The 26189-nt window shown below is 42.4% G+C and overlaps 1 protein-coding gene across 5 annotated transcripts in view; it reads left to right on the forward strand.

Moving 5' to 3' along the window:
- MAST2 (microtubule associated serine/threonine kinase 2) overlaps window positions 1–26189 on the forward strand; it is a 219649-nt gene that overhangs the window by 16679 nt on the left and 176781 nt on the right. For all 5 annotated transcript variants that reach the window (XM_066376120.1, XM_066376111.1, XM_066376114.1 and 2 more), the window contains exon 2: window positions 23536–23683. In XM_066376120.1, the coding sequence (XP_066232217.1) occupies window positions 23536–23683 (148 nt within the window). The remainder of the gene's footprint in view (window positions 1–23535; window positions 23684–26189) is intronic.

Consider the following 26189-nt stretch of genomic DNA (forward strand, 5'->3'; position numbering starts at 1 on the left):
TCGGGATCCATACTGCAACCCCACTAGGGGGTGATGCTCTGCCCATCAGGGCTGCAGCTTTGTTGCTTGGCAACTGAGCTATTTCAGGGCCTGAGGTGAGGCCATGGAGCCATCCTCAGAGCCTGGGGCCTACTTGGTCCAATCAACTCATGGCTATAGGAGGGGGGGGGGGAGAGAGAAAGAGAGAGAGAGAGAGATGTGAGAGGGGGAGGGTTGGAGGAGCAGATGGGCACTTCTCCTGTGCGCTCTGATAGGGAATTGTACCCAGTACATCCACATGCAGGGCCAATGCTCTACCACTGAGCTAACCGGTCAGGGCTTTATTTCTTTATCTTAAGAAACCTTCATTAACTTCTTAATACCTATAGAATAAAGTTTGAAGAGTTTGACATTCAAGATCTACTTCAGGGGTCTCAAACTCAACTCAGCATGTGGGCCGCAGAGCAAGATCACAGCCGTTCGGCGGGCCGCACTAGGTCTACAAAAGGCAACTGTTACGCAACACTTTTCTTGAACTTCGTGGATTAGTCTGCGGGCTGCACAAAATTGTTCGGCGGGCCGCGAGTTTGAGACCCCTGACTTGATACTACTTTTTTTTTTTTTTTTTTTTTACAGAGACAGAGAGAGAGTCAGAGTGAGGGATAGACAGGGACAGACAGACAGGAACGGAGAGATGAGAAGCATCAATCATTAGTTTTTCGTTGCGCATTGCAACACCTTAGTTGTTCATTGATTGCTCTCTCATATGTGCCTTGACCGTGGGCCTTCAGCAGACCGAGTAACCCCTTGCTTGAGCCAGCAACCTTGGGTCCAAGCTGGTGAATTTTTGCTCAAACCAGATGAGCCCACGCTCAAGCTGGCAACCTAGGGGTCTTGAACCTGGGTCTTCCGCATCCCAGTCCGATGCTCTATCCACTGCACCACTGTCTGGTTAGGCTTGATACTACTTTTTATTAGAAGAATCAGAGTTAGATGTCCCTTCTCTTTGTTCCCAAGACTTAAGTTTTGCTTCCATTGTTGCATATATACAAATTGTCTTATTTCTCAGACCCAGACTGTTTCAATTACTGTTGCATCTCTAAGGCCTAGTATTGTATTTGAAACATAGTTATTAGTCTGAATATTTCTTAGAAACATAGATAAGTACTGGTGCCTGAAATAGTTGTCCAGTGTATATCCTCATTGGTTGTCAGTCTCTCATCAGAGAAAACACTTTTCAGAGGCTGTCTTATTCATCATTTTACTTCTAGCCTTTAGTGTTTTAACTGGTATGTAAGGGACATTCAGTAAATATTTGCTTATTGCTAGGCATCTTCATATATTTATTTTAATTGATCATCGATCTGAAAATGTCCTTTTTTGCTTCTGCCCATTAAAATTCGACTCAAGCTTCCAGGCCTAACTCAAATGCCACAGAAATTGTTCTGTGAAGTTATTTATTTATTTTTATGTGGGATCTTAAGAGGATCCTTGATTGGGCTTCAGTAAATCTGTGAATCTTCTGAAATTCCGATTTTCAAAATTCCATGATCTAAAACAGTGGTAGTTAACCATGTCCCTACCTCCCACTGGTGGGCGTTCCAGCTTTCATGGTGGGCGGTAGCGGAGCAACCAAAGTATAAATAAAAAGATAGATTGAACTATAGTAAGTTGTTTTATAAAGATTTATTCTGCCAAACTTATCGAAAATCCGACATAAAGTACTTGGTAAGTAATTATTATTATATGCTTTAACTTGCTGTAACTCTGCTTTATAAATTTTATAAAGTAAAATTACTTCACTACTTTCTAAATCACCATTACTGTGGAACTGGTGGGCAGTTAGAAAATTTTACTACTAACAGAGATACAAAAGTGGGCGGTTGGTATAAAAAGGTTGACTACCCCTGATCTAAAAGGTGGAAGCTTGGGTTCTATAAGATTAAATGAAATAATGAGATTAAATGAAATAATGATTGGAAAGCACATAGTTAGGTACTTAATAAATATTTTCATTTCATTTTGTTTCCATTAAAAACAATTGTTGGTTGATTGATTTTAGAGAGAGTGAGCAAGAGAGAGAAACATCAATTTGTTGTTCTAATTCTTTACCCACTCATTGGTTGATTCTGTATGTGCCCTGATTGGGAATTGAACCTGCACACTTGTATGGGGGCAGTGATTAACTAACTGAGCTACCAGGCCAGGGCCACATTTTATTTCTATAACATTGTTTTATCCATTCCTAGTTATATAGTAGGTTCTGAATAAACACTTGCTGAATGAATGGATGAATGAATCAATATTTTAGCACTTCTGTCTTTCTATACCCGTTTTGTATATTTTATTTCTACTTTTAAGTTGTAAATTATTATTATTATTATTATTATTATTATTTTTGTATTTTTCTGAAGCTGGAAACGGGGAGAGACAGTCAGACAGACTCCCGCATGCGCCCGACCGGGATCCACCCGGCACGCCCACCAGGGGCAACGCTCTGCCCACCAGGGGGTGATGCTCTGCCCCTCCGGGCGTCGCTCTGCCGTGACCAGAGCCACTCTAGCGCCTGGGGCAGAGGCCAAGGAGCCATCCCCAGCGCCCGGGCCATTTTTGCTCCAATGGAGCCTTGGCTGCGGGAGGAGAAGAGAGAGACAGAGAGGAAGGAGAGGGGGAGGGGTGGAGAAGCAGATGGGCACTTCTCCTGTGTGCCCTGGCCGGGAATCGAACCCGGGACTCCTGCACGCCAGGCTGACGCTCTACTGCTGAGCCAACCGGCCAGGGAGTTGTAAATTATTGAAGGTAGGAACTGTATCATTTTATTTACCATAATGTATAGTCAAAGGCTTTGCTCATTGTAGGTGCTAAGTAGTTATTTATTGAATGAAGAAAAAATTCAAATTATTTTGAATTTGGGTGATTTGACTAATAATTGGTACTATGATAGAAATAGGCAAATAAAGGAAATGAGACTTTTCTTTTTTCTTTCATTTTTCTGAAGCTGGAAACGGGGAGGCAGTCAGACTCCCACATGCGCCCAACCCGGATCCACTGGGCATGCCAACCCGGAGGCGATGCTCTGCCCCTCTGGGGCCTCGCTCTGTTGCATCCAGAGCCACTCTAGCGCCTGAGGCAGAGGCCACAGAGCCATCCTCAGCGCCCGGGCCATCTTTGCTCCAGTGGAGCCTCGGCTGCGGGAGGGGAAGAGAGAGACAGAGAGGAAGGAGAGGGGGAGGGGTGGAGAAGCAGATGAGCACATCTCCTGTGTGCCCTGGCCGGGAATCGAACCCGGGACTCCTGCATGCCAGGCCGATGCTCTTCCGCTGAGCCAACTGGCCAGGGCTGGATACAAGACATTTTTGAGGGTGGAGGAACATGGTGTTTAATTTTAGTGCCTAGAATTCCCTCAGCACCATTGAGAAATTTTCAAAATTATTTTCATGGAAATCAGCACCATCTCATTTAGTCTTTTTTTAAAAATTAATTTTAATGAGGTGACATTGATAAATCAGGGTACATGTGTTCAGAGAAAACATCTCCAGTTTATTTTGACATTTGATTATGTTGCATACTTCTCACCCAAAGTCAAATTGTCTTCCATTACCTTCTATCTGGTTTTCTTTGTGCCCCTCCCCTCCCCCCACTCCTTCCCTCTTCTTCCTCTTTCCCCTCTCTCCCCTCTCCCCCCTCTCCCCCCCATCCTTATTTAGTCTTAAGTACTAAATAAAAGGGTAATAGAGGGGCAGAATGGTTTTACTTGTGTTTTAGCTAGATTATCCTGGCAATTGTGTAGAGGATAAAATGTAGGACATGGTGATTGGGACACGGACATTTGAGAAAACTTTAGTTTTCAATAGTGTCTCTCCCTCTTATCCAGAAATAATATGAGTATGGGCCAACTCCTGAAAACCTGTTAGCTTGGGAAGGTTTGATTTCATCAAGGGTCTGGGAGCAAGAGATTCTGGGATAGCTGAAGCAGATTGGACAGTGTTCCCTGATGAGGTAGGACACATATGTTTGCAGAGCTTCCCATCTTTGTTCTACTGGATGCCCCTTGGCTGACAGATCAACTAAAAGCTTTTCCACCAGTTACTGATGGTGTCCTACAGTTAGGACTATCAGAGGTTTTAGCTGCTGTATGGTTCTCTGCTAAATTTTCACCCAGCTTTGTACTTTCTTGGTGAAATCGCTGTGGTCCCTTGATAATTATTACTTTTCATAAGTAGGTGTTGGTTGTTTTTCATCATTAATATACATACACGGGATTCCAAAGGAATTTGAAAACTGAGGTTGTTGGATCAAGGGCTACCTAGCCCTGGGAGAAGAGAAAGAAGTCCTCCAGAGAGAACAGAGGCTGGTATATTGGTAGCAAGACCTTACATATAATACACTATTAGTGAGACGTAGTTGCCAACTTTTTTTTGGTTCACATTGTACCTCATTGTTAATTTCTAAGCACTGTTTCCTTTTCTCTCTGCTGTAACCATGTAAACAGTAAATGTCTAGTAATAATTGGTGTGAAGAATTGACATTGGGGGGGTGAGAGTGTTATATTGAGTGGGACACTTGAATCAATGTTAACACAATAAATTAAAATTAATAAAAATTTTTTTAAAAAGTGAAAAAAAAAAAAAGAATTGACATTAACCTGAGCCTCCTAATTCCATGTTCATTAGGTATGTTTTAGCTTTACCAAAATTGTTTCACTTCTAAAATTTGAATTTTAAATTTGCCTTACACTCTGACCTTCGCATTATCTTTTATTTCTCTAGTTCACACTCCTTCAGAATTTTCTCTCCAAAAATTGTTCAAAGCTGCTTGACCTGTGGTGGGGCAGTAGATAAAGCGTCAACCTGGAATGCTGAGGTTGTTGGTTCCAAACCCCAGGCTTGTCTGATCAATGCACATATGGGAGTTGATACTTCCTACTCTTCTCTCCTCTCTCTAAAACGAATAAATAAAAAAGCAAACAAAAAAAATTGTTCAAAGCTCTTTGGAACCTCTTGGTCATTGAATTTTATTTTATTTTTTAAGTGAAAGGAGGGAAAATAGTAAGACAGACTCCCTGCATGCGTCCCAACTGAAATCCACTTGGGAACCCCTGTCTGGGGCCAGTGCTCGAATCAGCTGAGCTATCCTCAGCGCCTAGGACCAGTGCTCGAACTAATGAAGCCACTGGTTGCAGGAGGGGAAGAGGGAGAGAAGTGCAAGAAGGAGGGAGAGAGAAACTTGGTCATTTCTCTTGTGTGCCCTGACTGGGACTCGAACCAAGGATGTCCATATACCGGGTTGGTGCTCTATCCACTGAGCATACTAGCCAGGGCTGATTTATTTTTTTAAACCATTGTTTCATTGTCAATCACCTGTACTTTCCTTCTTACCCAACTAAACATTTCATGAACTATCATAATCTTTCCTGTGCATGAACCTTCAATTCCCTTGCTGCTTTCTCCTTTTGGCATACATGGCTCAACAAAATTCCAGCTATGATTAAACCAATTCTGCCTGTTCTGCACCTCTTTTTAGGCAGCTCAGCATGGCTGGAGAAAAACATGACCATGCTGACATCAAAATTTGTGATCATGGACTTAAAGAACTCTTAGTTCTGACAGTTAATGATACGTTGTTTCCTCATACATTCTCCCTTAAATGATTGTTTAATTTTTTTCTCTCCTCAGACCTCTAAGACTGTCTTTGTCATCTTTACTCTTAGTTGATTGATGTCCTTGCTTCCTGTTTCACTGAGGTGGGGAAGGAAGACAATCAGAAGAGAACTTTTACAAGCTTCCATTACAAATCATCCACCCACGTGTATCTGTACCCACATAATTTGTCCTCTATTGGTATGGATAATATGTTCCTATTATCTTAGGCCACCCCTACATCTATTTAAGAGTTTTATTTGCTTGACTAGGCAGTGGCACAGTGAATAGAGCACCGGCCTGGGATGTGGAGGACCCAGGTTCAAAACCTAAGGGTCGCTGACTTGAGCATAGGTTCATCTGGCTTGAGCACAGGCTCTCTAGCTTGAGCAGGGGGTTGCTGGCTTGAGCATGGGATCATAGACATGACCCATGGTCACTGACTTGAGCCCAAAGGTTTCTGAAGGCTTAAAGCCCAAGGTTGCTGCTTGAGCCCAAGGTCACTGGTTTGAGCAGGGGGTCACTGGCAGGTCTGGAGCCCCCTAGTCATGGCACCTATAAGAAAGCAACCAATGAACAACTAAGGGGCAGCAACTATGAGTTGATGGTTTTCATCTTTTTCCTACCCTCCCTGTTTTTTCTCTCTCTCTCTCTTGATATATATATATATTTTTAATTTCAGACTGGGGTCCATCTGGCAAGCCTACTAGGGGGCGATGCTAAAAAAAGTTTTATTTTTATAATTATTCCTTTATACTCCTGACATACTCCTGGATCATTAGTTTTTCTTTTCTGTTTTTATTCTCATCAACATTTAAACATGCAGTATATTTTCCATTTTTCAAAAACTTCATTAATCTTATACCTCCCATTTATTCTTTGATTCAAAAAATTTTTTGAGTACTCTTGGGATTTTAGCAGTGAAAAAGGCAGAATATAAAGCCTGCTTTCATGAAGTTTCTATTTTAGTAGAGAGAATTAGATAATAAATAAAATATATATATTTTATATGGTGGTAAATATTATGAAGAAAATAAAGCAGGGAAGGGGAATATAGAATGATGGAGGATTATGATTTTAAGTAGCATTCTTGGGAAAGACATCTCTTTTTTTTTTTTTTTTTCATTTTTCTGAAGCTGGAAACGGGGGAGAGACAGTCAGACAGACTCCCGCATGCGCCCGACCGGGATCCACCCGGCACGCCCACCAGGGGGCGATGCTCTGCCCACCAGGGGGCGATAATCTGCCCATCCTGGGCGTCGCCATGTTGCGACCAGAGCCACTCTAGCGCCTGAGGCAGAGGCCACAGAGCCATCCCCAGCGCCCGGGCCATCTTTGCTCCAATGGAGCCTTGGCTGCGGGAGGGGAAGAGAGAGACAGAGAGGAAAGCGCGGTGGAGGGGTGGAGAAGCAAATGGACGCTTCTCCTGTGTGCCCTGGCCGGGAATCAAACCCGGGTCCTCCGCACGCTAGGCCGACGCTCTACCGCTGAGCCAACCGGCCAGGGCCGGAAAGACATCTCTTTGGAACAGTATAGTTTAATAAAAACCTGAAAGATATAAGAGATAGAAGCATTTATATTATCCCTAGAAGGACATACTTGGTAGAGGGAATAGGAAGTACCTTGGACCAGAAGCATACTCCCACCTCTAAAATTTGTTTTTGAGGGACAGCAAGATGTCCAATGTGGCTAGAGTGGAATAAGAGAAAGAGTAGTAGATTAGCTCAGAGGGGAAAGCTGGGGCGAGGAGGTCTGCATTGTGGAGAGTTTCAGATTATGAAGGCAGTTGTAAGGATTTCAGCCTTTATGTTAAATGAGATGGGAAGCAATTGGAGAGTTATGATCAGAGGAAGCACATGAGCTAACATTCATTTTAACCTGATCTATTTGGCTACTCTATTGAAACTAAGTTGGTATGTGGAAACAGAGTGACCAGTTAAGAGGTTCTTGCAGTAATTCAGGCAAAAGAGCAAGTGATATGGAATAATCCTATGAATTGGAGATTCTTCCTCTTTGTAACAAAACTATTTGAAAGAGTTTTTTTTTTAAGGCATTGCTCAGTCATGGCAATTAAAATTTTTTTTTAATTCATTTTTAAAGAGAGAGAGAGAGAGAGAGAAAGAAAGAAAGAGAAAGAGGTGGGGAGCAGCAGGAAGCATCAACTCCCATATGTGCCTTGACCAGGCAAGCCTGGTATTTCGAACCAGCAACTTCAGTGTTTCCAGGTCAACACTTGATCTGCTACACTACCACAGGTCAGGCCTGTTCTTATCTTTTTTTTTTTTTTTCCCCTGAAGTTGGAAACAAGGAGGCAGTCAGACAGACTCTCGCATGAGCCCGACCGGGATCCACCTGGCATGCCCACCAGGGGGTGCTGCTCTGCCCATCTGGGGTGTTGCTCTGTTGCAACCGGAGCCATTCTAGCGCCTGAGGCAGAGGCCATAGAGCCATCCTCAGCGCCCGGGCCAACTTTGCTCCAATGGTGCCTTGGCTGCGGGAGGGGAAGAGAGAGACAGAGAGGAAGGAGAGGAAGAGGGGTGGAGAAGCAGATGGGCGCCTCTCCTGTGTGCCCTGGCCAGGAATCGAACCCAACACTCCTGCACACCAGGCCAATGCTCTACCACTGAGCCAACCAGCCAGGGGCCTGTTCTTATCTTTTGATTTCATTTTCTCTCTCCTCATCTTTCTTTTCTTTTCTTTTTCTTTTTTTTTTTTTTTTTAGTGAGAGAGAGGGACGGACAAGGACGGACAGACAGGAAGGGAGAGAGATGAGAAGCGTCAACTCATAGTTGAACCACCTTAGTTATTCATTGATTGCTTTCTCATATGTGACTTGATCGAGGGGGCGGCTCCAGCCAAGCCAGTGACCGCTTGCTCAGGCCAGTGACCTTGGGCTCAAGCTAGTGGCCTTAGGCTTCAAACTAGCAACCTTTGGACTCAAGCCAGTGACCATGGGGTCATCTCTATGATCCCACTCTCAAGCTGGTGACCTCGGAGTTTTGAACCTGGGTCCTTAGCATCCCAGGCTGATGCTCTATCCATTGTGCCACTGCTTGGTCAGACTCCCCTTATCTTTCTTGAACACACTTCAGTCAGATGTTTGTCTTCCATCATTCCACTGAAACACGTCAAGGTCTTCATTGGCCAAACCAAGTGGCCAGTTTGCAGTCTTTATCTTGATCTGTTGTATTTGACATGGTTAATCATTTGTCTTTTGGGACCATATTCTCTTGGCTTTCTTTCTATCTCTCTGGTACTTCAGAATGTTCAGTTTTTGTGTGTGTGTGTGTGAGAGACAGAAAGAGGGACAGATAGGGACAGGCAGGAAGTAAGAGAGATGTGAAGCATCAATTCTTTGTTGCGGCACATTAGTTGTTCATTGATTGCTTTCTCATATGTGCCTTGGTGAGGGGGCTACAGCAGTCCGAGTGAACCCTTGCTCATGCCAGCGACCCTAGGCTTAAGCTGGTGAGCTTTTGTTAAACCAGATGAGCCCACACTCAAGCTGGATGAGTTTGTGCTCTTATTTTATTTTATTTTTTCATTTTAGAGAGGGGAGAAAGAGGGAGGGGAGAGAGGGGGAGAGGTTGGGAGGAGCAGGAAGCATCAACTCCTATATGTGCCTTGACCAGGCAAGCCCAGAGTTTTGAACCAGTGACCTCAGTGTTCCAGGTCAGTGATTTATCCACTGCGCCACCACAGGGCAGGCAGGCTGATTCTTTTCTTGAGCACATATTCCACATTCACCCCATCAGGTCTGGTTGGTGCTCCATTCAGATGCATGAGACTTTTCTCACTAGCCCCATCACTACCCTGATCTTAGCCTCTATTATCTTTCACCTGGATTACTGTAAATCTCCTGGTTCTATTCTGGTTCCCTACCCCCACCCCACCTCCTGTGACCTCATCCTCCCTCCTCTATCTTCCATGGTATTTTGCACATAGCAAGATCAGTCAGTATCACCCTGTAAAAGCTTAACCCCCTCCCCATAGTGGCTTTTCATCACAATTTAGATCAGAATCCAAAGTGCTTGCTTTGCCCTCTAAGATTCTACATAATCTGCCTTTTCAAAGGCATTTAAGATCTGTGTTCTCAAACCTCATTTCCTTCTACTGTTCTTTTTTTTTTTTTTTTTTTAAATATTTTATTTATTGATTTTTTAGAGAGAGAGGAGTGAGAGAGAGAGAGAGAGAGAGAAGGGGGAGGAGCAGGAAGCTTTGATTCCCATATGTGCCTTGACTGGGCAAGCCCAAGGTTTCGAACCGACGACCTCAGTGTTCCAGGTCGACGCTTTATCCCACTGCGCCACCACAGGTCAGGCTCCTTCTACTGTTCTTCATTGAGCTCTGTTCACATTGGTTGCCTTGATGGGTTCCAAATACATTAAGTACCCTCCTGCCTGAGGATATTTTAAAAATTATGTGAAGACTTCTACACTTGTTCGTTTTCTCTTCCTGAGATGTCTTTCCCAGATATATATATATATATATATATGGCTGGTTTCCTCATTTTATTCATGTTTCTGTTCAGGTACCACCTCTTCAAAGAGGCTGTCCTTTACCGGGCCTTTTTAAAAAACAGGTTTAGTCATTCTCTTTTCCTCTTTTTTTTTTTTTTAAATTTAATTTTTTTTTTTACAGAGACAGAGAGAGAATCAGAGTGAGGGATAGACAGGGACAGACAGACAGGACCGGAGAGATGAGAAGTATCAATCATTAGTTTTTTGTTGCGCATTGCGACACTTTAGTTGTTCATTGATTGCTTTCTCATATGTGCCTTGACTGAGGGCCTTCAGCAGACCGGGTAACCCCCTTTTTTTTTTTTTTGCATTTTTCCGAAGCTGGAAACGGGGAGGCAGTCAGACAGACTCCCGCATGCGCCCGACCGGGATCCACCTGGCATGCCCACCAGGGGGCGATGCTCTGCCCATCTGGGGCGTAGCTCTGTTGCATCCAGAGCCATTCTAGCGCCTGAGGCAGAGGCCACAGAGCCATCCTCAGCGCCCGGGCCATTTTTACTCCAGTGGAGCCGCGGCTGCGGGAGGGGTTAGAGAGAGAGAGAGGAAGGAGAGAGGGAGGGGTGGAGAAGCAGATGGGCACTTCTCCTGTGTGCCCTGGCCGGGAATCGAACCTGGGACTCCTACACGCCAGGCCGACGCTCTACCACTGAGCCAACCTGCCAGGGCTGGGTAACCCCTTGATGGGGCCAGCGACCTTGGGTTCAAGCTGGTTAGCTTTTGCTCAAACCAGATGAGCTGCACTCAAGCTGGCAACCTCGGTGTCTCGAACCTGGGTCCTCGGCATCCCAATCCGACGCTCCATCCACTGCGCCACCGCCTGGTCAGGCCCTTTTCCTCTTTTTATTTACCTGTTAGTGTCACATTTGTTGTTTATTGTCATTCTTCCACATTAGAGATATGGTTCATGAGAGGAGGAATTTGGGTTTACTTTTTTCACTGTTATCTCTTCAGTTTCTAGAATTGTATATAAAGGTTCGAAATATACTGCTCACAAAAATTAGGGGGTATTTAAAACTGAATATGAGCCTGACCAGTGGTGCAGTGGATAGAGTATCGGACTGGGATGCGGAAGGACCCAGTTTCAAGACCCCAGGATAGCCAGTTTGAGCATGGGCTCATCTGGCTTGAGCAAAAAAGCTCACTAGCATGAACCCAAGGTCACTGGCTTGAGCAAGGGGTTACTTAGTCTGCTGAAGGCTCGCGGTCATGGCACATATGAGAAAGCAATCAATGAACAACTAAGGTGTCTCAACGAAAAACTAATGATTGATGCTTCTTATCTCTCTCTGTTCCTGTCTGTCTGTCCCTATCTATCCCTCTATCTGACTCTCTCTCTCTGTCCCTGTAAAAAAAAAAAAAAAAAAAGAATATGAAGTGATTAAAAAAAGAAGCATTGCCCTGGCCGGTTGGCTCAGCGGTAGAGCGTCGGCCTAGCGTGCGGAGGACCCGGGTTCGATTCTCGGCCAGGGCACACAGGAGAAGCGCCCATTTGCTTCTCCACCCCTCCGCCGCGCTTTCCTCTCTGTCTCTCTCTTCCCCTCCCGCAGCCAAGGCTCCATTGGAGCAAAGATGGCCCGGGCGCTGGGGATGGCTCTGTGGCCTCTGCCTCAGGCGCTAGAGTGGCTCTGGTCGCAACATGGCGACGCCCAGGATGGGCAGAGCATCGCCCCCTGGTGGGCAGAGCGTCGCCCCTGGTGGGCGTGCCGGGTGGATCCCGGTCGGGCGCATGCGGGAGTCTGTCTGACTGTCTCTCCCTGTTTCCAGCTTCAGAAAAATGAAAAAAAAAAAAAAAAAAAAAAAAAAATAAAAAAAAAATAAAAAAAGAAGCATTTTATTTTATTTTTTTATTAAACAGGAACCTCAGAAAAGGAAACAAGTCAAAGAAAGTTATTTGATTATGCAAATGAGATGCAAAACCAACTTTTGTTTCATTGGTGAAAATGCACTATACAAAAGGCTGAAAGTACTGGAGTATCTGCACGTTCCTTGATCACCTAATTTTTGTGAGCATACATCTGAGTGAATGTAAAACTGATTAAGATTCAGTCATTCTTTGACTTCAGATTCCAACTTTGTGATCTGAGCCAAGTTACTTAAGTTTCTAAGCATCAGTTATCCTATACATATGTAATAGACATATATAGTATTAATACCAATTTTATAGGCTATTGTGAGGATTTAATAAATGAATTTATGTAAAATACTTATTATAAAGCCTGATATCAAGAAGTGCTCAATAATGGTTATGAGGTAAATATGTTAAAGGTAAATGCACAGAATGTGTTAAAATAGAGTTCAATTTGTTTAGTGTTCTCATTTGCTTTTAGAAAGAAATATGATAGGCCCTGGCAAGTTGGCTCAGTGGTAGAGTGTTGGCCCGGCATGTGGAAGTCCTGGGTTCAATTCCGGGTCAGGGCTCATAGGAGAAGCGACTATCTGCTTGTCCACCTCTCCCCATTTTCTCTCTCTTCCCCTCCAGCAGCCATGGCTTGATTGGTTCCAGCGAGTTGGCCCAGCTGTTGAGGATAGCTTCTAGTGGAGCTAAAGCTCCAGGTGCTAAAAATAGCTAGGTTGCAGAGCAATGCCCCAAGATGGGCAGAGCATCACCCCTGGTAGGCGGTTTGCTGGTGGATTCCGGTTGGGGCACATGTGAGAGTCTGTCTTCCCCTCCCACACTTAGAAAGAAAAAAAGAAAGGCCTGACCAGGCGGTGGCGCAGTGGATAGAGCGTTGGACTGGGCTGCAGAGGACCCAGGTTTGAGACCCCGAGGTTGCCAGCTTGAGTGCGAGCTCATCTGGCTTTAACAAAAAAGCTTGCCAGCTTGGACCCAAGGTCGCTGGCTCGAGCAAGGGGTTACTGGGTCTGCTGAAGGCCCGCAGTCAAGGCACATATGAGAAAGCAATCAATGAACAACTAAGGTGTTGCAACTTGCAACAAAAAAACTAATGATTGATACTTCTCATCTCTCTCCGTTCCTGTTTGTCTGTCCCTATCTATCCCTCTCTCTAACTCTCTCTCTGTCCCAGTAAAAAAAAAAAAAAAAAAAGAGCCTGACCTGTGGTGGCGCAGTGGATAAAGCGTTGACCTGGAATGCTGAGGTCGCTGTTTCAAAACCCTGTGATTACCTGGTCAAGGCACATATGGGAGTTGATGCTTCCTGCTCCTCCCCTCTTCTCTCTCTCTCTCTCTCTCTCTCTCTCTCTCCTTCTCTCCTCTCTAAAATGAATAAATAAAGTCTTAAAAAAAAAGAAAAAAAAAGAAAGAAATATAATAGAAAAAGATATGTCTTGACTTTTGGTTTGTTGATGTTATCAAACTGTTCTTTTTTATATATTTTATTTCTTTTCTGAGAGTTATTTTTTTATTTGAGTTAAGCATGTGTGTCTTTGCTCCTTAAATTATTTTTTATGTACGTTTTATACCCTTTTGTCTCTTATTTCCTGTGATACTGCCAGATTGTGTGTTTAGTTGATTTTTTGCTATAACATTTTGATCCCATCTCATTTCCTTTTGTGAATGCCTGTTAGATGTATATTTTTTGCTTGCTGTGGGGATTACATGTAACATCCTAAATTTGTAAAAATTAATTTGAAATTTTTTTTTTTTTTTTTTTTTTTTCATTTTTCTGAAGCTGGAAACAGGGAGAGACAGTCAGACAGACTCCCGCATGCGCCCGACCGGGATCCACCCGGCACGCCCACCAGGGGCGACGCTCTGCCCACCAGGGGGCGATGCTCTGCCCATCCTGGGCGTCGCCATGTTGCGACCAGAGCCACTCTAGCGCCTGAGGCAGAGGCCACAGAGCCATCCCCAGCGCCCGGGCCATCTTTGCTCCAATGGAGCCTTGGCTGCGGGAGGGGAAGAGAGAGACAGAGAGGAAAGCGCGGCGGAGGGGTGGAGAAGCAAATGGGCGCTTCTCCTGTGTGCCCTGGCCGGGAATCGAACCCGGGTCCTCCACACGCTAATTTGAATTTGAGCCAACTTCAATTGAATACAAAAACTCGGCTCCTATATAGCTTTTTCTCCAGCCTGTTTATGTTGTTGTCAGAAACTACATTTTCATACATTATGTGCCCCAAAGCATAGATTTATAATTTTTTGTGCATTTGTCTTTAAACCATATAGGAAATAAAAAGTGGAGTTACAAATCAAAAATACAATAATACTGCCTTTTATATTTTCCCATGTAGTTACTTTTTCTGGAGATCTTTATATCTTCATATGGCTTCAAGTTTTTGCATTGTGTTTTCATTTTAATCTGAAGGACTTCTTTTTGGGCGGCTATAGTGGTAATGCAGTCCCTCAGCTTTTGTTTATCAGAGACTGTCTTAATTTCTCCTTTGGTTTTGGAAGGACAGTTTTGCTAGATATGGAATTCTAAGTTTACATTTTTTCTTTTCTTTTACTAAGAGCTTTTCAATCATATTCATTTGTATATATTATGATTGCCAAACATTAATATTGCAAACTCACAAGTGCTATTTTTAAGGCTCAGTGGAATAGAAAATTAAACACTTTTAACCTATACAGACCTTAATAACTTTTGCCTAAAGCAGCTATTCACACAAAAAATACACAAAAAATGTCATCTAATGATTGCAAGCATACTTTGTGAATTGTTCTTTAAAAGTACTTTTTCCCTAAATTGTTTACACGTTCCCTAATTTATTTTATTTAAAAAAAATATTTTATTTACTGATTTTACAGGATGCGGGGGGGAGGGGCGGCAAGAAGTATAAACTCATAGTTGCCTCACTTTAAGTTGTTCATTGCTTGCTTGTTGTAGGTGCTTGACCGGGCAAGCCCAGGGTTTCGAACTGGTGACCTTAGTGTTCCAGGTCAGTGCTCTATCCACTGCCACCACAGGCCAGGCACATGTTCCCTAATTTAATATGACCACTTCCACCAAGTGAAAGTGCTAAAAGTAAATCTCAATTTTATAATATTTGTCAAGAAGATATAGTGAAAGAGATTTAAGTGCTTTAAAGTATACTGTTGGTTTTCTAAAAGAGCTACTTAATATAAAATGAGACAAATATAAAAAAAATTCACCTGACCTGTGGTGGCGCAGTGGATAAAGCGTCGACCTGGAACGCTGAGGTCGCCGTGGTTCAAAACCCTGGGCTTGCCTGGTCAAGGCACATATGGGAGTTGATGCTTCCTGCTCCTCCTTCCCCCTGCTCTCTCTCTCTCTCTCTCTCTCTCTCTCTCTCACTCTCTCCTCTAAAAATTAATAAAAGAAAAAATTAAATATTAAAAAGAATAAAAAATAAAAAAATCACAACATTAAGCCTCACATGTGAAATAATACATTGCAAATTATAGTTTAGCATCCTTTTTCTTCAGAAGATTTAGAAAAAAGAGATAGAAAACTTTTATTTGGAAGATCTCATAGTGAAGCTAAGTTTTAGAGAGTTTGCCTTACGGTTTAGCTCACCAAGCAAATGGCGACACATGTAATACTAGGAAGAAGCTTATCAGGTAAGGCAAAAATTTAAAAACCTAAATTGAGCCTGACTAGGTGGTGGTGCAATGGATAAAGCATTGGACTGGGATGCAGAGGACCCAGGATCGAAACCCCAAGGTTGCTGGCTTGAGCGTGGGCTCATCTGGCTTGAGCACGGCCTCACCAGCTTGAGTGTGGGGTTGCTGGCTTGAGTGTGGTATAATAGACACGACCCCATAGTTGCTGGCTTGAGTCCAAAGGTGGCTGACTTGAAGCCCAAGGTCGCTAGCTTGAGTCTAAAGATAGCTGACTTGAGCAAGGAGTCACTCACTCTGTTTTAGTCTCCTATCCACTGCTCCACTGTCTGGTCAGACTTATTCTTATCTTTAGAATTTCTATTTGGTCCCTTTATATAATTCTGTCTTTTTGTTGATGTTCTTATTTTGTTTATGCATTTTCCTTGATTTTCTTTCATCTTTTTTATCCATGTTTTTCTTGATAGAGTTGAGCATATTTAAGAGAGTGGATTTAAACTTTGCTACCACCTGACTAGGTGGTGGTGCAGTGGATAGAGCGTCAGACTGGGACATGAAGGACCCAGGTTCAAAACCCTGAGGTCACCAGCTTGAGCACGGGCTCATCTGGTTTGAGCAAGGCTCACCAGCTTGAGCCCAAGGTCGCTGGCTTGAGCAAAGGGTCACTCGATCTGCTGTAGCCCCCCTGTCAAGGCACATATTAGAAGACAATCAAGGAACAACTAAGATGCCACAACGAAGAATTGATGCTTCTCATATCTCTCCCTTCCTGCCTGTCTGTCTCTCTGTCTCTCTCTGTCACAAAAATAAACAAAAACAAACAAAAAAACCCCAAAAAACTTTGCTACCAAGTTCAATGTTGTGTTTTCTCAGGATAGTTTTTTTTTTTTAGGTTTTTTAAAAAAATTATTAATTTTAGAGAGAGGAGAGAGAGGGAGTGAGAGGGAGAAGAATCATCAATTCATAATATACTGCTCACAAATGAATATGAAGCAATAAAATATCCCCTAATTTTTGTGAGCAGTATAGTTGCTTCTCATATGTGCTTTGATGGGGCAAGCCCAGGGTTTTAACTGGTGACCTCAGCATTCCAGGTTGTTGTCTTATTCACTGCACCACCACAGGTTGGGCATCTCAGGAATGATTTCTGTTAATTTATTTGATTCTTTGAATGGGCCATACTTTTGTATTTCTTTGTATGTCTTGGGACTTTTCATGTTGAAAAGTGAACATTTGAATATTCCTAACTCTGGAAATCATCTTTTCCCCTTTCTCCGGAGTTTGCTGTTTTTTGATTGTTGAAGACTATAGGTTACTGTGTAGTGAGTTTCCCCAAACATTTTTGCAGAAACCATGTTTTTTGCTGTGTATGGTACTGAAGTCTCTGTTCCTTAGCTTGTGTTTGTGATTTCTATGATCTCTAAGTGCTAAACAAACAAACAAACAAACCTCCTGGTGTTTACAGATTAACTTTGTGCTGGAGCCCTCCTTCACTTAGCCAGTATTGAACCTAGGGATCAGCCTGAGATGAAAGCTTAGTCTTTTCAGGTCTTTTTTGAGTATGCATTTTGCCCTGGGCTTTCAAAAAATTCCCCTATATACACAGGTGTTTTTGATTGTCATGATTTCCCAAAGTATTAATAACTCTCTTCTTTTCCTCCCAGACCTCAGGCAGTCTGTTGCATGTCTCATTTGTAATCTTTTGCCCAGGTGGCTGTGGGTGTAAGGATCACCTTACAGTGTTCTTGAGCAATGCTTGCTGCTTTTCCACCTTGAGCAGATTCTGGTGAAATAGAGGAGTGCTATGTGTCAGTCCTTCAGGTAGTTCCCCAGGCAAGTTAGAACAGAAATAAACAATAATTTGCAAATAAGGTCTGTTTTGCTCCTTCCAGAAGCAGAGACCAGGGTCCCACACTGGGGACACTGGCTGATGTCTTCAAGATTGCCTCCACATCAAGGAGTGGTTAGAGGAAGGGCAAGTAAAAATGTCACAAAGCTTTTCTTCTACTATTTTTAAGTTGACTTCTTGATTCAACATTCTCTTCTCTTGGTTGTTGTAAACCTTTCACCATATTTCAGACTCTGATAAAGGTGGTTTTGACAGTTTCTCCTTTGTTTTCAGTGTTTCAGTGGGAGAATGTTAGCTTGGAGCTGCATACTCCATCATTTTGTTGATGTCACCTCTCATTTGATTTAAATTTTTATTTCTCTAATGATAGTTTAATGTGTTCATGTCATGTTTGCCTCTTTGTGGAAGTGTCTGTTCAATCTTCTGCTAATCTTTTATTAGCTTGTGTATTTTCTTATTATTGAGTTGTGAAAGATCTCTCTGTGTACTGAATGCCAGTCCTTTCTCATGTTTTGCAAATTTTTTCATGTGTGATTTTCTTTTTTAATAGTATTTTTTGAAGAGTAGTAGGTTGGTATTTTCATCTTGAGAGATAGATAGACAGGAAGGGAGAGAGATGAGAAGCATCAACTCTTGGTTGTGGCACTTTAGTTGTTCATTGATTACTTTCTCATATGTGCCTTGACTGAGAGACTTCAGCTGATCCAGTGACCTCTTGCTCAAGCCAGCGACCTTGGGCTAAAGCCAGGAACCTTAGGATCATGTTGATGATTCCTTGCGCAAGCTGGCGACCCAGAGCTCAAACTGGTGAGCCTATGGCCAAGTTAGATGAGTTCGTGCTCAAACTGGCAAACCCGGGGTTTCAAACCTGGGACCTCAGCATCCCAGGTCAATGCTGTATCCACTGCTCCACCACCGGTCAGCGTAGAATTTTTTTTTACCTATTGAATTACCACAATCCCGACCTATGGTGGCGCAGTGGATAAAGCATTGACCTGGAATACTGAGGTTATCGGTTTGAAACCCGTGGCTTGCCTGGTGAAGGCACATACGGGAGTTGATGCTTCCTGCTCCTCCCCCCTTCTCTCTCTTTGTTTCTCTACAAATGAATAAATAAAATCTGCCTGACTGGGCGGTGGCGCAGTGGATAGAGTGTTGGACTGGGATGCAGAGGACCTGGGTTCGTGACCCCGAGGTCGCCAGCTTGAGTGTGGGCTCATCTGGTTTGAGGAAAAAGCCCACTAGCTTGAATCCAAGGTCTCTGGCTACAGCAGGGGTTTACTCGGTCTGCTGAAGGCCCGTGGTCAAGGCACATATGAGAAGGCAGTTGATGAACAACTAAGGTGTTGCAACGTGTAATGAAAAACTAATGGTTGATGCTTCTCATCTCTTTCCGTTCCTGTCTGTCTGTCCCTGTCTATCCCTCTTTCTGACTCACTGTCTCTGTAAAATAAATAAATAAATAAATAAATAAATAAATAAATAAATAAATAAATAAAAATTAAAAAATAAATAAAATATAAAATAAAAAAAAGTAATTACCACTTATATGGGGTAAGATAATTCCTAATGAAAGTTAACGCAGGTTTTTAGCCTGGTAGACAAGTTTATAGTGTGTAAACTCCTGTTTTCTGCTGTGAATTCTTTGCCTACTTTGAATCAGATCCTTAATGGCACAGTATAGTATAGGCAGAGCACTAGCCTTAAAATGGGTAGAGTTAGCCTGAGGTTTGATTTGGCAGTGTGTAGGAGAGAGATGGTTCTGAACCAAGAGAGGGAGGACTGTGAAGATGCCCACGGCAATAGGCAAAATAGGTACAATTTAGCGCTCTGGAAGAAAAGAAAAAGCAGAAGTCTTTTAGAGTTGGAAGGGGCAAGTAGAGATTGTGTAGCAAGGCAGTTTTCAACCTTTTAAAATTTTATTTGACAATTGAAATGTACATTGCATACAGTATTGTTTCAATAGATAAATACAGGTTATGTCTAATTTCTGGCATGCTCCCTGTAATTCTGCCTTTAAAACTCTCAATTAAGAAAGAATAATACTGCAGTGCAAGTGAATTGACTTTATTATTGTGTTTATGAAGAACCTGCTTTCATTTAATTGAGAAACTGGTTGCAAACTTGAGTACTTTATTTAAAAAAAAAAAAAAAATTTGGCCCTGGCCGGTGGTTCAGTGGATAGAGTGTTGGCCTGGCATGTGGACATTCTAGGTTCGATTCCTGGTCAGGGCACACAGGAGAGGTGACCATTTGCTTCTCACTCCCCTTCTCTCTTCCCCTCTTATAGTTCTAGAGGTTGACCAGGGGCACCTAAGCCTCAGGAACTAAAAATAAGTACTCAAACATCAGCCCCAGACGGGTTGCTTGGTGGATCCTGGTCAGTGCACATGTGGGAATCTGTCTCACTTAAAAAAAATTTATTGAATTGATTGTGTTGACATTGATTAATAAAATTATATAGGTTTTAGGTATACAATTCTGTTATACATCGTCTGTATATTGCATTGTGTGTTCATCACTCCAAGTCAAGTCTCCTTCCCATTATCATCTATTCCCCATTCTATCTTGAGTACTTTATTATCAATTTAAAATAATTTATGACACAGTCCCCACAATTGATCAACATACCTCTGTGCTGAAGGCATCATATTGAAAGTTTTTGATCTAGTCCGGCAGTTCTCAAATATCAGTGTGCTTGAGAATCAACTGGCGGGCCTCCCAGAATTTCTGACTTAGTAGCTCTGCGGTGGAGCCTAAAAATTAGCTCTCTAACAAGTTCACAAGTTAGGCTGTTGCTGCTGTACTGGGGACCACATTTTGAGAATTTACTGCTTTAGGCCAACTTTCACCTTTTTCAGTATTTCTATTGGCACAGTCCATTCCTTTTTATGGTGGCCTATTCACTGTTAGGCAGTTCTTCCTTCTAACCCTTCTGTTTTTTTCATCCAGTAGTTATAATTCTGGCCTCTAATGGAGGATGACTCTTATAATGTAGAAGATAGCCTTCATGTAATTGAAGAGAGTTACTTATGTCTTCTTTGTTTTCTTTCTGTTTTTACTTTTTCTTTCTGGAGGGATCTAGAGTAGTGACTGGATGGGATCACAGGGACTTTCTGGGGTGCTTGGTTATGTCTTTTTTTTAAAGCTTAAATTTTTTTTTCTTTAGCGAGAGACAGAAGGACAGACAGGGATGGACATACAGGGAGAGAGATGAGAAGCATCAACTCATAGTTGCAGTACTTTAGTTGTTCATTGATTGCTTTCTCATATGTACTTTGATCAGGGGGCTCCAGCTGGGCCAGTGACCTCTTGCTCAAGCCAGTGACCTTTGGGCTTAAATTGGTGAGCCTGCACTCAAGCAGGATGATCTGTGCTCAAGGCAGCGACGTTGGGGTTTTGAACCTGGGTTCTCAGAGTCCCAGGCTGGCGCTCTACCCACTGCGCCACCTCCTGGTCAGGCAACCTTAAATTTTTTTTGTTAAAATGTATTGATTTTAGAGAGAGTGGAAGGGGGAGAGAGGGAGAGAGACAAACAAGTTGTTGTTCCACTTACTTATGCTTTCATTGGTTGATTCCTTTAAAATTTTTTTTTTTTTATTCAGTGAGAGGCAGGGAGGCAGACACATACTCCCGCATGCTCCTGATTGGGATCCACCCAGCAAGCCCACTAGGGGGCATTGGCTGATTCTTGTATGTGCCCTGATGGGGAATCAACCCAGAATCTTGGTGTATCAGCAGGACACTTTAGCCAACTCAAGGGATGGAACCTTCCCTCTCTGAATTACCTTTTTTTAGGTTATTACTTCAGCTAGGTATTTTCCAAGACCTTCCCACTTTCCTCTACCCAAATCTTCTTGCTGGGGGTGTTTCCTCTGTGAGTGGCCAGCCCTTTTCGTTGCCCAAACCCTCCTTTCATCCATGGTTTGTCCTTGATGCATAGGTACTATTCCATCCTTGACACACCAAATAGTGGGAATATAGGCTGCTCTCTTGCTGCCTTCTCTTTTTGCATTAACTGCTGCTTCCAATTCTCCGTTCTCCCTGCTCACATCAATTGCTTTAATGATACAATTCCTAAATATCCCCCTTTATCCTTTTATCCATTTACTACCAATTAAAAATACTTTTATGTTATTTCTCTTCACCAACTTTATTCTTTTTATGCTTGGCTATTTGTAAATTATATTCTGGATTGCCACCACCAAGCAATATTAGCACTTTCCCATGTTTGTAAACATACCAATTATATGTAGTATATGACCTTAGAGGGCTTTTAAAAATTTTTTTCTCAAGGAGGTAGGCATTTTTCCATTTTTTCCCCCTGTGGCTTTTATTTTGTTTATTTTATTTATTAATTTATTTTTGAGAGGTGATAGTGAGACAGACTCCCCCATGCATCCTGACTGGGAGCCACCCCGCAGCCTCCTCTGGGCCAGTGCTTATTGATATTTTTAGCACAATCCTGCTGCTGGCTGCCTGAGGGGAAGAGGGAGAGGTGAAGGGGGAGAGAAGCAGCTGGTCACTTATGTGTGCCCTTACCCAAGATGTCCATATGCTGGCCCATGCTCTATCAACTGAGTGCTCAGAGCCGGCTTTTATAGGGGGGAGCAGGAAGTATTAACTTGTAGTGGTTATATCTCATATGTGCCTTGACAGGGAAACCTGGGGTTTTGAACTGGCAACCTCAGCGTTCCAGGTCTACGCTTTATCTACTGTACCACCACCGGTCAGGCTCCTCTGTGGCATTTAGTATTGCCATACTACCAGTTACTTGAGTCTGATTTTTCACATGGCTGGTAACATAGATTTCAGTTATTTCTCCTTATGCTTCTTGTTTTGTCTTAATACTTTCTAGATCAGTTTGATGTGCTACTTACTTTGTTTATTGTAGCTTTCATTATTGAAATATAAAAGATATGCCTCATTTGCCTTAGGTTGTTTCAAAATAGTTTCTCATTTAATGTTATTAGGTGAGTTTGATTCAAGAATGTCTGAATCTTGTTATGATGGACACTCTTTACTGAGCTGGGGGAAAAAGTACTGGGATGGAGTAGTAGGATGGGCTAAAGTAGAGGCAAAGAGGAGGCACTGTCAATGTTTCATATTGTCTGTATTTTCTTCATAGTACTTTATACTTTTTCATTGAAAGCATGTATTTAGTTCCTGTTATGGGCATATAAAAAAAGCTATACATTTTATTTTAATATTAATTGAATCTTAGAGGTATTTCTAGCTTTGTATAACAGGTAAAGGAAGGTCTGTTATTTATGATTTTTTAAAAACTGCCTGACCAAGCGGTGGCGCAGTGGATAGAGCATCGGACTGGGATGCTAGAGGACCCAGGTTCGAGACCCCAAGGTCGCCAGCTTGAGCTCGGGCTCATCTGGTTTGAACAAAAGCCCACCGGCTTGGACCCAAGGTTGCTGGCTCCAACAAGGGGTTACTCGATCTGCTGAAGGCCCACAGTCAGGGCATGTATGAGGGAGCAATCAATGAACAACTAAGGTGTTCCAACGCGCAATGAAAAACTAATGATTGATGCTTCTCATCTCTCTCCGTTCCTGTCTGTCTGTCCCTGTCTATTCCTCTCTCTGACTCACTCTCTGTCTCTGTAAAAAATAAATAAATAAAAAATTAAAAACTAAAAAAGGTTTTTTATTGGATAGAGGTAGAGTTTGAATAAAAGGAGAAAAGTAAATTAATAAACATGACTAGATGTGTACTCATTATGAATAATACATCTTATCAAATTATCTTATCGTCTTCTGAGCCTCCTCCTCTATTTTGTTTGGCATTTTATGATCAATGTCCCACATTCTTTGTAGAATACCCAATAGCTTTTACGAAGAAGTATGTTTCTGTCTATGGTCATACCACCATGAACAGGTCAGATCTTGGAAGCTAAGCAGGGTCAGGCCTAGTTAGTACTTGGATGGGTGAAATATGTTTCTGACTTTATCTATTGAGCAGGAAGTATAAAATGTTGGCACTTTTTTAATATAAAGGTTTTAGACACTTTCAGAAAAAGATGTTAAACACATGTGTTTTTTTTTTCTTTTTGAAGGATGTGGTACCTGGACTTAGTCCCCTGCTCTTCAGGAAGCTCAGCAATCCTGACATATTTTCATCCACTGGAAAAGCTAAACTTCAACGACAGCTTAGTCAGGATGACTGTAAGTTACGGAGAGGAAGCCTGGCCAGTTCTTTGTCAGGTAAATATCTAATTTATTTTAAGAAATGTGGGACTGGCCTGACAAAGTGGTGGCGCAGTGGATAGAGTTTCAACCTGGGACACAGAGGACCCAGGTTAGAAACTCCAAGGTTGTCGGTTTGAGCATGGGGTCGCTGGCTTGAGCATAGGATCACAGACATGATCCTATGGTTGCTGGCTGGAACCCAAAGGTTGCTGGCTTGAGCAAGAGGTCACTGGCTCTGCTGTAGCCCCTTAGTCAAGGCACATATGAGAAAGCAATCAATGAACAACTAAGGTGCCACAACGAAGAATTGATGCTTCTCATCTCTCTCCTTTCCTATCTGTTTGTCCCTATCTGTCCTTCTCTTTGTCTCTCTTGCTAAAAAAAAAAAAAAAATAAGAAAAGAAAAGAAAAAAAAAGAAATGTGAGACTGTACTGTCAATATTTAAAGGTATATCAACTGAAGTGGCTTTGACAGCTTCTTCCCTGGTGGTAGTTTTGTATAGAATGCTGTGGCTAAGGCTTTCTCTCTTTACTACATACTTCCTCATGGCATCTCAACCCTAACCTCCTGAAACTGCTAGTATTTTTTGGCTGAGCATTATCAGTGGTTATTTCCTTTCAATCTGATTTTTGTTCTCTGCTTCTGTTAACTTCATATTCTTTGCTTTTTAAAATTTTTTTTCTCCCATTTTGAAAACCCATTTTTGTGCCTATATTGTCTTCCTAACTTCTCCATTGAAAAGTTAAGAAATTCAAGGAAAAAACATTATATAAGGAAGTCCTGGTCCAAATAGGAAGCAATTAAAATGTGGCATAATTTTAAGCAATCAATAGAGTATGAAAGAGAGATAATCCATGTCACTCTTGCTAAAAATATTAGATCAGTAGAGAAGAAAATATAATCCTACCATACTCCTTGGCCTAAGAGTAGACAGTTTTCAATTTCTTTATACTTTTGTCCCTTTTCAGGGCTATTCCCTTGGCTGTATCTTCTAATTCTTCTATTGAAATTTTTATTTTGAGAGCCATTTCTTGTTTAATTTTTTTGTAGCATTCTGCTCTTCTTTTAAGGATCTGTTTATCTTCTAATTCTCTATGAGTAAATAGATTTTTTGATTAAAAACTTTTTAAAAACATTTTCTTTTGTTTATGAATAAACTCTTTTCCTTTGAGCCCTTAACAACCAGAATTCATTGCTTTGCTCTGTGATGCTATATCCCTTCTATCCTGTGAGGTAGTGGCCTGGCTATTGGGTGGTGTAATGTGGCACTCTGGTTGTGTTTGACCTTCTGTCTATAGATTTTCAATTAATCTGATTTCATCCTTATCTCTTACTTGATGTCTTTTTTTTTTTTTAAAGATTTTATTTATTCAATTTTCAGAGAGGAGAGAGAGAGAGAGAGAGAGAGAGAGAGAGAGAGGGAGGGAAAGGGGAGGAGCAGGAAGCATCAACTCCCATATGTGCCTTGACCAGGCAAGCCCAGGGTATTGAACAGGCAACCTCAGCGTCCCAGGTCGACGCTTTATCCACTGCGCCACCACAGGTCAGGCTTACTTGATGTCCTTTTAGGTATCTTGCATTTCTGAGTACTGAACTGATCCGAGATTTTGCAGGTCAGCCTGATATCCCATTTAACTGCAGTCTCCTCTATGCTTATTATACTTTGTGCCTTTCTTTGCCCAGTTCCACTGATTATCATTTACCTATCTACTTTAGGTTTTCATCTCCTCACAGTCTCTCTCTCTCTCTCTCTCTGTTTCTAACCGTTGGTTATTTATTTTACTTATTTATTCTTCTTTTAATGGCGTTTCCTGGGGAACAAAAGATATAAGTATGTGCTTAGTCAGCCATCTTTAACTGGAAATATTTTATATAATAGCCTCTTGAATTATTGTAAGAATATTAATTAGAATTAAAACATTTTTTCAGAATTATTTGTTTACCAAAGAGCTAGTTGTTTCATCTGTATACATTGTTCCTTCTGTTTTACGTTGTTTGTTTTCCTCAAATTTTTGGCAGTTCTTGGTCCACTTCAAGCCCAGACTAGTAGATGTCCAAACAGGTATCTTCTGTAGTTGTGTAAGCCTTTTTCCCCAGTAGGCCCTTATTTTGAAGAGAGATGGAATATGTTACTAACCTTTGTATGTGCGAATAGATAAGTTAAAAAACTAGTTTTCCAGGCCCTGGCCAGTTGGCTCAGTGGTAGAGCGTTGGCCTGGCATGCGGAAGTCCCAGGTTCGATTCCCGGCCAGGGCACACAGGAGAAGCGCCCATTTGCTTCTCCACCCTTCCCCCTCTCCTTCCTCTCAGTCTCTCTCTTCCCCTCCTGCAGCCAAGGCTCCATTGGAGCAAACTTGGCCCGGGCGCTGAGGATGGCTCTGTGGCCTCTGCCTCAGGCGCTAGAATGGCTCTGGTTGCAACAGAACAACGCCCGGGATGGGCAGAGCATCGCCCCCTGGTGGGCGTGCCAGGTGGATCCTGGTCGGGCGCATGCGGGAGTCTGTCTGACTGCATCAGAAA

Source organism: Saccopteryx leptura, chromosome 3 (assembly GCF_036850995.1).
Source record: "Saccopteryx leptura isolate mSacLep1 chromosome 3, mSacLep1_pri_phased_curated, whole genome shotgun sequence".
NCBI classification, from domain to species: domain Eukaryota; kingdom Metazoa; phylum Chordata; class Mammalia; order Chiroptera; family Emballonuridae; genus Saccopteryx; species Saccopteryx leptura.